This window comes from Amphiura filiformis, chromosome 10, assembly GCF_039555335.1.
Source record: "Amphiura filiformis chromosome 10, Afil_fr2py, whole genome shotgun sequence".
Lineage (NCBI taxonomy): Eukaryota > Metazoa > Echinodermata > Ophiuroidea > Amphilepidida > Amphiuridae > Amphiura > Amphiura filiformis.
The window spans coordinates 45,935,462-45,947,605 of record NC_092637.1 but is presented as its reverse complement, the minus strand read 5'-3'; the positions used below and the strand labels follow the sequence as shown (position 1 = coordinate 45,947,605).

The window sequence follows — 12,144 nt, the reverse complement described above, 5'->3', positions numbered from 1 at the left end:
GGTATAGTTGCACACTATGTTGGCCATTCCAATCCTGGCTTGGATGTCTGCCGTGCAATTTGGATTATGCAACCTTATTCTAACCCTAACCTAATCCTAACCCTAACCCTAACTCTAACCCTTACCCTAATTTCTGTTCCTGTCAAGTTTTCAAGGTTTTTTTCTCTTCAGAGATTAGACAGCTTTGTTCCATAAGCTGTATAATCCCTGCTAGCTATCAACATGCTTTCATTCAGCTAGCTATCAAGTAGGTATAGTTGCACACTATGTTGGCCAGGGTTCACAGTTTGCTCTCAAATAACCGGGTCCACTTTTTTATGCTGGACCCATTCAGATCCCATTTAGTTGAAATTTGCGGGTCCCAAATTGATTTTTGTGGGTCCAAATTGTACTTATGTACGAAACTTCAGAAACACCCGGAAATGTATTTTCAGTACTGGCGCAAACGATAAATATTAAAGTATGCGAATTCGCACCCAAAACTTACCAAAGTCGAGTCAAATTACTGGGTAAAAGAGACTTGCCGCGATCGGCCTACTTTCTCATAAAGAACTACAATTACTACCTGATAACATGCACTACTTTAATCATCTAATTATTTGGTTATTTTGTTATATTTGCTCGGTTGAAATATACAACTACTGCAAAAACGTGTTTTCGCGATTGTTGACAGTATTATTGTAACATAATATTTGCACAATCCGAAAAAAAATATCGCAAGTCAACCTCTTCCACAGTTCCCCTCGTATCACTGATCAAATATCTGTGCATGAAATAGCGATGTGGTGTGTATCATGTTGCAGTGATTTATGTATGTAATTTATGAATAAAAAGTTATTTTAAAATGTACTGTGAGCTGATTGAGAGCTGGGTTATCGCACAATGACGATCTATGATGAAATTTTCTATTTCTTGGATGGGATTTTTTCCGGGTCCAAGCACAGCCTGCTGGATCCATTCAGGTTACATAATCTTACTTTTTCCGGGTCCAGTGAGTTCAAAAAGCGTCCTGGACGCGAAACCGCGATAAACTGTGAACCCTGATGTTGGCCATTCCAATCCTGGATGTCTGCCGTGCAATTTGCATTGGATTATGCAACCCTTATCCTAATTAACCCTAACCTACCTAACCTAATCCTAACTCTAACCCTAATCCTAACCCTTATCCTAATTTCTGTTCCAGTCAAGTTTTAAAGGTTTTTTCGGAGTTAAGACAGCTTTGTTCCATAAACTGTATAATCCCTGCCTTGACACTAGGCTAACTTTGAGGGGCTTGCACGAGGTAATACTCTAAAAGCTGCCGACTACTGCATCATTTTGATATAACTATCACATAATATCATACTCACACCCTTAATATTCTGAAATTTTGATCCTTCATGTAATTATTTTGTGTAAGCTAATCCTAATCCTAACTCTAATTCTAATTCTAACCCTAATCCTAACCATCCATAACCCTTATTCTAATCCTAATCCTAACCCTAATCCTAACCCTAACCGGTATTCTAACCCTAACCCTAATCATAACCTTAACCTTAACTCTAATTTCCTGTTAAATTACATGAAGGAATAACTAAAATTTGCGCTTTGTATACAGTCCCAAAGTACACTATACATTGGTTTGCCTCAAGTTCGGAAGTGACGTATGAGTGTATTTTGGTGGCCGTAGTATTGAATCGCACTCATAAAGTTAATCGCACACGAGCATACACGTACACGTACAAGGGCAGTTTGTTGACACGCTTGCAGTGCAACCGTGAAAAGGCATTGATATCCCTGCCGAACTTGAAGTGAATCAAAGAATTAATACACTGTTACTTCCCCTACTTGTTTATAAATTGCTGTGGTCTGGTGCTGAATTCCATGTAGTCTTTGGCTTCATGGAATATGGCACCAAACAGTAGATATTTTCCTGGATCAGCCTTACATTGATCTAACAAGCTGATAGGTAACAATTTTATCCTTTAGTGCACATGAATTCTAATTATTTTCTAACTTGTTTATAAATGGTGATGGAATTTAATTAGTTTGAATAGTGTGTCATATCAGCGTGATTTTTAAGCTTACCTAACAATTTTAACTGGAATTATTGTTCTAAAAATGACCTTAGTCAAAGGGGAATTTAATTGAGTATTATGGTATATTTATTAAGTGTCCCATACCCCAATGTAATATAGCTGAAGAAATAACATTTACATGAATATTCATGATCAATTTGCATTATTTATTCGCAGATATTAAAATGTTTGAGTAACCCATGCATCACGATCCTGGGTGGTGTTTAATCGAGGAAATTCAGTATATTTGTGCAGTGTCCCAACCCATGTAGATTACCTCAATGTAATATAGCTAAAGAAATAATACTTGCATGAATATTCATGATCAATTTGCATGATTTATTTGCAGATATTAATGAATGTTTGAGTAACCCATGCCTCAGTGAAGGGACGTGTAGTCAAAGTGTTGGTGGCGGATATACCTGTACATGTTTGCCAGGATTTACTGGGGCTAACTGTGAAACTGGTAAGTTGGCCAAGAAAAAAATTGTTTGTTTACCCTCAAACGGTTGCATGGTCACCCACCTTTGCACTGTGAGATTTTGTGGTATATAACAGTGTTAGGTGACTGACCTAGATTTGGTGTTTTGGGAAAGTTTAGTTTTTTCTAAAATCATGTTAAACCAGCAGGTTTTTGGCCAAAATATAGTGATTTTGACTGAAAATTTTTGAAAAAATTCAGAACATGTTTCAAAATATGTTTGTAAATAATCATCAAATTTTTGCCTGATTTTTTAAAGTTTGTGGTGATATGTTAGGGTCATTTGAAAAGTCTGTGTCCGCCCGTAAAATGGTGTGTTTTTACCGTCACCTTATGGTCAATGTTTATTTTTGCAGTTGCTAATCCATGTAGCAGTGGCCCATGCTTGAATGGTGGTGATTGCATTAATCTGGTCTTCAGTTACATATGTGATTGTATACCTGGAACAACTGGGGACAACTGTGAAACTGGTAAGGATAATAGTCTTTGGTCTGTTTTGATTACGGGTTCATTAATATGAGCATTGAGGGCAGGATCATCCACGACAAACCCAGTGTAAAGTCACAATTTTGAGTATCTTAGAACAGTTATTAAACAGTTGAAATCTCCAGAAAACAAGCTTGTCATAACTACTTGGGAAATATGTGCTCAAAAATCAAGTTTGTTCTTGAAATTCTATCAATTTCTATAATGATTATCTCTGTGTAAGCACTGGCCACTTTACGTTGGGTTTGTGGTGGATGGTCGCATTTGTTTATGCCCGAGGCAGCCCTAAGGACATAAATGACGACATTTAAGGATTTTTCTAATTTTGTTATCCGAAAATATCACATCTAGCTACATGTATCTTATGGATTATAAATTTAATACATTTATAGATTAGTTGACCTCAATGTTTATCAACAAAGGCAATGGACTGGTATATCGATATGCTTGAATGAACCCCATGCAAGTACTACACTGTTCAATAGCTTTATTGTGATGTGGCGATAGTTTTAAAAACATGAGCCCTGAGCAAAATATGATGTGCGCGCATACTGCCAGGCAAAAAAACAATGGAAATTGTGATGATGCGTGCACATACTGCCAGGCATTGGCGTCAGAAGTCAACTCATCTATATGATGTGGAGAATGAATGACATGAATCTGTAATATGAATAATCACTTCAAACAATACATTAGGCTTACAGGCGGAAATGTCATTTTAGTGATTTTTGTCCAATTGTGGCAAAAAATGTAACATGTGATTTTTGTTTTGAAAAATGTGACCGTACACCACGAATGAGCCGTAAATGTCCTCAATTGTATTCTGAGTTACAGTGTAAAAATGGGCATGAAGGTCATATTCATAGGTATTACAATTTGGTGCTACGTGTATCTCATTAAATGAGGTACACGTAGCACCAAATTGAGGTACCTATGAATACGACCTTCATGCCCATTTTACACTGTAACTCAGAATACAATTGAGGACATTTACGGCTCATTCGTGGTGTACGGTCACAAATGATTTATGCATCATGAAAAGTATACTAATGAATTAACTATACTATAGATGTTTGAATCACAAAAGTCAATCGCAATATTTTTCTGTGATTTTTGACTTGCATATTTAACCTTCGAAATTCATTTGTGGACATAAAATGCATGTCTTTAGTGGTTTTGGTCATTTGGGCCAAAAAAAATAGACCGTTTTGCATCATATTAAACATTTTCTTGCACTAAATTTGAAAAGTGCACATATTTTTACCAGACTGTGTGCATTTTAATACCATTATTTTTATTTTTTTATGTTTAAATGTTTTAAATGGCCAATACGTTTACTGTTTAAATGTTTTGTCAGCCTTACCTTCTAGTTTATAAATTTCTCTTATTGATATTTTTTCATGATAAATTTCTCTTATTGATATTTTTGCATGATAAATTTCTCTTATTAATATTTTTTCATAAATAGTCATGACAACAGAGAGCCCACCGACGGAGGCACCAGGTAAGTCTATACTTGTCTATACAAAATAAGGTCTTCGGAGGAATATGATGCCAAGGGACAGATTATACAAACAGCCAGGTGTCACATTGATCCGAACTGGCTGCAAGGTCTTTGTCCTCAGTTACATCTGACAGTGGATAAATGTCAATGATTTTTGTCTTCACTGGGAGTCAAACCCAGGACCTCTCATACCAGAGTCAATGACTCGATCTGCTTCCCCATAGCTGCTGACTGCTCTCTAGATTAGTGTGTTGGACTATCATGCCATATTGCATAGTAAAAGTAGACCTGAAAGGCATAGAGTATTCTACTTGTTAAATGCCCCTCCAGTCTTTTTGACAAATTTAATTTAAGAAACGGCCCCCTAATTCCCCCTGAAGAAAAAAAACACTTTCCATGTTATCATGTGTAGTAAGCTTACCATGGAGTACACACGATTGGTAATGGCGTCAATAACTGGCAAAAGTAACTTTGTTACAGAAGTCATTGATCCCAAGTTCGTCATTTCAGCATGATTTTTAAGCTTACCTAACAATTTTAACAGGAAAATGACCTTTAATAAACGTCCCTCTTTATGAAATTGTCACGATCCCAGGGGTGTTTAATCGAGGAAATACGGTATATTGATTCACTGTCCCATAGATGACCTCAATGTAATATAGCTAAAGAATTAACACTTGCATGAATATTCATGATCAATTTGCATGATTTATTCACAGATATTAATGAATGTTTGAGTAACCCATGCCTCAGTGAAGGGACGTGTAGTCAAAGTGTTGGTGGCGGATATACCTGTACATGTTTGCCAGGATTTACTGGGGCTAACTGTGAAACTAGTAAGTTTGCCAAGACAAAAAATAGTTTGTTTGCCGTTAAGAGACAAAAATGTGAAGGGCCGGTAGATCGATCCTTTTTTCTTCATGAGCAATTCCGCCATTTTAACATATAGAAAATGAAACCACAAGATTTGTGTGTTTTTGGGTCAGTCACAGAGAGCAAACAAACAATTTTTTTTTCTTGGCCTTATGAATATACACATGTGCACCCCAACCTGTAAAGACCGACAACCATGTATCTTTTTGAGCAGAAAATACCCAACCAAATATGGACCCCCACAGACCGTAGTTAACCGCCAAATGAGAACACCCACCAAACACACTAGTCCTCGTACATTCCTAGGGGGGTGCCTGTTACTATAGTGTTACCACCAGCCCAAGTTGAGCGCTGGCTAAACCTGCGATAACTACAAACAATGGTTGCCATGAAAGATCGAGTGAATGTTACGGCGGCAGTGTATGTCGCTGCAAATTGTAGTTTTACACGCATGCAGACATGAAAAATTGTACATTTTGGCCCAGATTTTTGATATTTACAAAATTCGGTAGATTATATTTGCTCAATTTTGTGGTGATATAGAGGCCCTGCATGCTTTTATCGATTGGCTTCAAACAAAGGATTTGAACCGGTGTCCTTCACCGTAATCATGGCGCAGTGCAGTCCATTCAATCAAACGCTGTCGTCAACCTATTTGATCGTAGTGCATTTGTTACGTGTGTGAGACGAACTGTGGCGGTAGATTGCAATCATGCATTTGTTGAATGGATTTGAGTAGTCCGCCATATTTACGGTATGATACATCATATGCACAACCTCTATTTTAAGGTCATTTTAGCCTCCTTCCTGATTGACCGACCCTACTTGAAAATTCTGTCCGCCTGTAAAACTTTTTTTTTTCGTTTTCATCACCTTATTGTTAATTTTTAATTTCTGCAGTTGCTGATCCATGTAGCAGTGGCCCATGCTTGAATGGTGGGGAATGCTTTAATCTGGTCTTCAGTTACATATGCTTTTGTGTATCTGGAACAACTGGGGACAACTGTGAAACTGGTATGGATAATAGTTTTTGGTCATGGGTTCATTAATTAAGAAGTAATGGGTATTACATTAACCTTAACACCCAAAGATAAGTAATGGTTGAATCGCAGCCAAACCCATTATTTAAATGTTTTTACTGCCGAAGACACATTATTTGGGTGTAAAGGATAACGCTGCACCCTTTATTTCTGGTCTATGACCCAAAATAGTATAATTTAAAGTGAAAATATCACTTTTTTGCCCACATATTTTAAGTTCTTTACTTCAAGATGGAGCGCCTACACGTAGCCCAAACGTAAGTGACATCGAGTAATGCAGAAATATTGAATGCAAAACTAAGCGTAATACTTTGCGTAGAATGTGTAACAGTGCTTAATTATACTGTATCGCACTTTGCTGTGTGCTGGTATGCAAGAAGAAGTATGTTGCCCTGACCACTAATTGTAATTTAAGGTCTTTCATGTGACATGTTTCAACAAGTCACATTGCACAATTTTGAATAATGGGATGTTGAGGTAAGCATTGAGGGCAGGATCATTTGTTTATGCCCGAGGCGCCATGCACTAAGGACAGGGGGACATAAATGACAACATTTATGGATTTTTCTCATATTTTACCCTTAAATGTCACATTTTAAGTAGCCATTTCTTTGAATTTTAAATGGAGTATGAAATTCAAAGATATAGCTAGCTTAAATGGAGTATAAAGTATTACCCTTAATATTATTGATATACATGGTCAAGGCTTTGAAACATCTGTTCAATGACACAAAAAATTCATAGGCCTGGCTTCCCTACTGATAGCATAACACAAGGGGCAATTTTGAGTTGGTACTCTTTGGGTCTAATCTCTTTGTACACTACTCAAAAAAAATCAAAGGATCATACCTATTTATTAACATTTATCAAAAATGGCATTAACATTGGAGATCAGATGAGTGTCACTTCATTCAGTAATGTTTAGGCAACAGAACACTTGTGCTACGAGTGCTTAAAAGGGCATTTTGTGATCCACAACCTCATCCCCCCACTTTTCTCAAAAGATTTTTATACCACTGGAAACCTCTGGCTACATATTATTTATGTACCAAACATTTCTTGGAGATTAATACGTTTAGCAAAGATATCGTGAAATTTGAATTTCGTTCTGGTGTACCAGAACGAAATTACAACACTGTCCTATGAGTAGTGTAATACACATAATCATGCATAACTCGCAAACACAAAATCGGAATCAACTGAAATTTTGGGAATAAGCTTTTTTCGTGAATATCTTTCATAAAAAGAGTATGCTATATATATATATATATAGGATCATGAAATACTCCTTTAAGCTTCTAGTTGATAAATTTCTCCTTTTGACATTTTTTCCATAAATAGTCATGACAACAGAGAGCCCACTGACTGAGGAACCAGGTAAGTCTATACTTGTCTATAATAAAATAAGGTCTTGGGAGGAATATGCTGCCAAGTATAGATGGCGAATACCTTCATAATACGCCTAAGATAATATGCCTAACCTTAGACGTCTAAGATACATTCTTAACACGACCGCCAACCATGCCAAGCCTGCAACATCATCTACAGGGTCTGAATAACAACAACAGGCGCCAGTTGTGAGAGCATCTCAACAGCATCCGTCGTATACCTTCCATCACTAGTCGCGGTCAAATGGTCAATCTTGGACGTCTAAGAAACATCTTAGGCGTGTAAAATCTTAGGCGTCTAAGATTTCATTGGTCAATAATTGAATACGCCTAAGATGATTGGTTGTTTGTGATTTCTGGTCCTGTCATTTGTTGATTTAAGTTTACCGCGAAATTCTTAGACGTCTAAGATTGCATCTTAAACGTCTATCTTATCTTAGGCGTATTTTGAAGGTATCCGCCATCCATAGCCAAGGGCAGGATATACAAACAGCCAGGGATCAATTCAAATATCCATAATTTGAAATAAGTGTCGGCGCTACATTGGGGAGGGGGCATTTGGCCCCCAAATATTTTTCTTGCCCCCCAATTTGTCCACCCACTTTTGAGCCGAAACCCCAAAAATTATGTAAATGTCCACTTTTTGCATCAATTTTCCCTCCCCCTGAAATTCACTTTGCCCCCCAAAAAAAATTCCTGGTGCTGCCACTGTTTGAAATCCAACTTATTGTCTACCAAGTCTGCATTTAAATCAAGTGTCACACACCATCTGGCCAGCAATGCTCTCAGTCAAGAGATGGCAGATTTCACTGCATAGGCATTTTTTGTTTCCCTTTCGTTCTCTCATTTTTTCTTGGGACCTCATCGGAAATAAGCTTGCCTTTTCTGCGGGCTTAATGGGTTTTCTCAGCTTGTCATTTTTTTTTGTCTGTGTGTCCTGATCCTAAATGGCTTTGTGGCTGGTTTTAATTAAGCTATAATTAATTTATCACATTGATGTGCTTTGTAATGATTTTTCTGTCTCTAATCATTTGTTTTTGTATTCTAATGATCTTGCCAAATAAAAAACAAACAAAGAAACTTATTATTTTACCGGTCCTCGCAGGTTAGTACCCATACACAGGGGTAGCGCTGGAACTAAACACTCCAGTGTCCGCAGGGACCCCCGAACCAAATGCAGCATAAATAGTATGTCTGCAATAGTGCTAGATTGAAAAAATGGGGGTCTGCAGGGACCCCTGAACTTGCAGAAATTTAAAAACAGGGGGTCCGAACTCTATTTTGGTGGGTCCGTGACCCCAAAAAGCAACCTAGCGCTACCCCTGCCCATACATGTACGGTAAATACTAGTCATTTGAGTATAACTTTTATTTATCTTTGCTTCTTTCATTATGAAAGGTTGTCAATTTGGTCAGTTCAAATGCGACAGTGGACAGTGTATAGATAGACGATTTACATGTAACGGTCAGGTTGATTGCACTGATGGCAGCGATGAAGGTGCAGAATTATGCGGTACTCCTGGTACGTATAAGGAACTTCCTTTTCTTAAGTCTACTTCACTCTACTGCAAGAGGAATGCCTTTTCACCAAATGTCCAATCCATTCTGTTTTGAGCTACTAGCCAGGTGTACATCCCATCTCCATTGGGCTATTCCATTTAAAATCCACACTACCTCTGTGGAAGATTTTGGAAATATTTTCCACAGAGGGAGTATGTTTTTCAAATGTAATTGGTCTAGGTTAATCATTTTGAAACCCATACTCCCCCTGTATTATGGCTTTATCTATATCTTTCACAACTGGAGTGAGTATTTTGAAAGTTGCCCAATTGTCTATTCTACTCGAAACTCATACTGCCTCTGTGGAAGACTTCAGCTAAATCTTCCACAGGGGTAATGTGCTTTGATTGGATGGCCAACATAATATCCTGAGCTCCTGATTTCTGTCTTAAATCTATATTTGTCATCCTGTCCTTCTTTGGTACACATCATAATTCTTTCCATAGCCATTTCTATCACCCTGAGTTTCTTCTCCAAATGTTTGGTGGTTGGCCAGGTCTCAGTACTGTATGAGAGAACAGGTATAATGCACTGGTCAAAATACCTACCTCTTCAAGTAGTAGTGTCTCGAAAGATGTGACTGATTAGTGAGACAAACTTCACCCAACCCAAATGGATATGTGACACGATCTGGTCCGTGGGGCCAAAGGAAGCATTTTTGAAAATTGAGTTACTGTAATTATTACATTATACATACAATAGGCTAGGTTTTTACAGAAAACACCAAAGGTCTAGCATACTTGGTTCTAATGTTATATTGTCTATTTTCTTATGTATTTTACTACTCCATATTTTTATCTTTATCTCAGTTTTAAATTTGCCACCTTTGGCCCCCTTGGACCAGATCGTGTTACATATGTATATAATTATACACACTATCAAATCAAAAACACTGTAGTTCCATGTAGTGCCTTTGAATGAGCTCTAGACGCATACATGAGAAAATGCTGTTGCTAGACAAGTTTTGTAAATTGCAAGTAAAGGTAGCATAAAAATGCATTATAAACAACATCGCAAATGGGGGTTAGGGTATGTGCCTACATTGCTGTATGACCTGTGGGTGTGTCTGTCCACAATTGCTGATTGTATTTATTGTCAAGTCAATTTCAAAATAGGTTTAAAAGTATTAAATTCGAACTTTAAGGAAATCTATAGACTGATTTACAGTAGTATGCCTATAATGATTCCACCTCATTCAAACAAACTCTCAAAGAAAAATATTTTGCTGAGGCATATTTTTGCAAGGAAATAGGTTTTCTTGATTTCTGAAATGGAAAAAGGAAACACAGATAATATTTTCCCAAAAGGAAATGTATTGCAACACCCTACAGCAAACAAAGCTTTTGTTGTACTTAACCTTATTTTACTTTTTCCATTTCTACAGTTGACCCATGTGAGCCGACGCCATGTTTGAATGGTGGTACGTGTGAGGCAGATAAAGATACAGGGTATCTGTGCACTTGTGCTGCAGCTTACACGGGAAGAAACTGTGAAATGGAAGTTGGTGAGTAGGCAAAAGAGTATTTAGCTTAACAAATGTTTACATTTATACAGCACCTTTCACATGTATCAAAGCGCTTTAAAATTTATTCCGCTGTCGTTAGAATATGTCAGCTGCCGTACAATGCCCAAGGCATATTCATACCTTTGTGCGGCGCTCAATGGACAATATTCCTAACAGCTCCCCATTTCAACACTGGGTAGAGAGAGGTAAGTGAAGTAAAGTGCCTTGCGGAAGTGCAAAACAGGATGGCACCGCCAGGGCTTGAACTCGAACTCAAAGTTATCCATTCAGGTAACATGATTTGATTGGTTCAATTCCTGTTCATGTATCGTTAAAATTACAAACTTTACTTCTTTCTTTCTTCCTTTTTCATATTTCTTTAGATTTAAAAAAAGTTGGAAAATGCAACTTTTTGGTTGATCATGACTGTAAAACAGATTTTTTTGTGGCCTAAGACCCATTTTTAGGGTCGGTCAGATTACCAGCGATGTAAATCTTCAGGAAATTTCCTGATTTCAGGAAAGTTTGCTTGGATTCTCCCTGTACAAAGTATAAAGAAATACACATTTTCAGGAAATGTTAAAGTAGTTTCAGGAAATTATGTCAGTGTTTGTTTTCATCCCTGGATTATGCAAAATACAACTATATTTTTAGGCCTTTAAGCATTAAAGTATGTATTAATTTTGTTTTTGTCCTAACAGATATGGTACCTACCACACCACCACCACCACCACCAACCACTCCACCTGCACCACCAACTACACCACCAACCACACCACCAACCACACCACCAACCACACCACCAACCACACCGCCAACCCAAGGTAAGTTAATTAGAGGAGTGTTTCTATTTTATTTCTTATCCTAACAGATGCCACTCTTCCTTACACAATTTTATATTACAAACTGTTTCATGTTTTTATAAGTGTTATTGCAATATTGTAACATTTCCACAAAAATAGATTTGTACTTCTTTTCAATGAAATGATAGTTTTTATTATATCACTCATACATAAATTCTAGACAGTTCATTGGTTGATTATCATTTGCCATTTTTACTATCACCCTCTCCGTGTGATAGTCTTTACCATCATGTGCTCTGGCGTAGTGCGCCTGCGCCAAGCCGTGCGCTGACTCTTGGACTCGCCGATTTAGTTATGGGGTGGACCCCAAAATGTGAAATATATCACGGCAAAACATGGTGTTATGTTGTTGAAAAAATGTATTTCCTACCTTAAATAGTATTTTAGTA

General features: G+C 37.4%; 1 protein-coding gene across 3 annotated transcripts in view; it reads left to right on the top strand.

Annotated features, from left to right (window-relative positions):
- The window catches only part of LOC140162942 (uncharacterized), a 179,397-nt gene that overhangs the window by 51,960 nt on the left and 115,293 nt on the right, over positions 1-12,144 (top strand). For all 3 annotated transcript variants that reach the window (XM_072186259.1, XM_072186258.1, XM_072186256.1), the window contains 9 exons: positions 2,407-2,523; positions 2,895-3,008; positions 4,493-4,528; positions 5,248-5,364; positions 6,302-6,415; positions 7,783-7,818; positions 9,228-9,350; positions 10,773-10,892; positions 11,594-11,716. In XM_072186259.1, the coding sequence (XP_072042360.1) occupies positions 2,407-2,523; positions 2,895-3,008; positions 4,493-4,528; positions 5,248-5,364; positions 6,302-6,415; positions 7,783-7,818; positions 9,228-9,350; positions 10,773-10,892; positions 11,594-11,716 (900 nt within the window). The remainder of the gene's footprint in view (positions 1-2,406; positions 2,524-2,894; positions 3,009-4,492; positions 4,529-5,247; positions 5,365-6,301; positions 6,416-7,782; positions 7,819-9,227; positions 9,351-10,772; positions 10,893-11,593; positions 11,717-12,144) is intronic.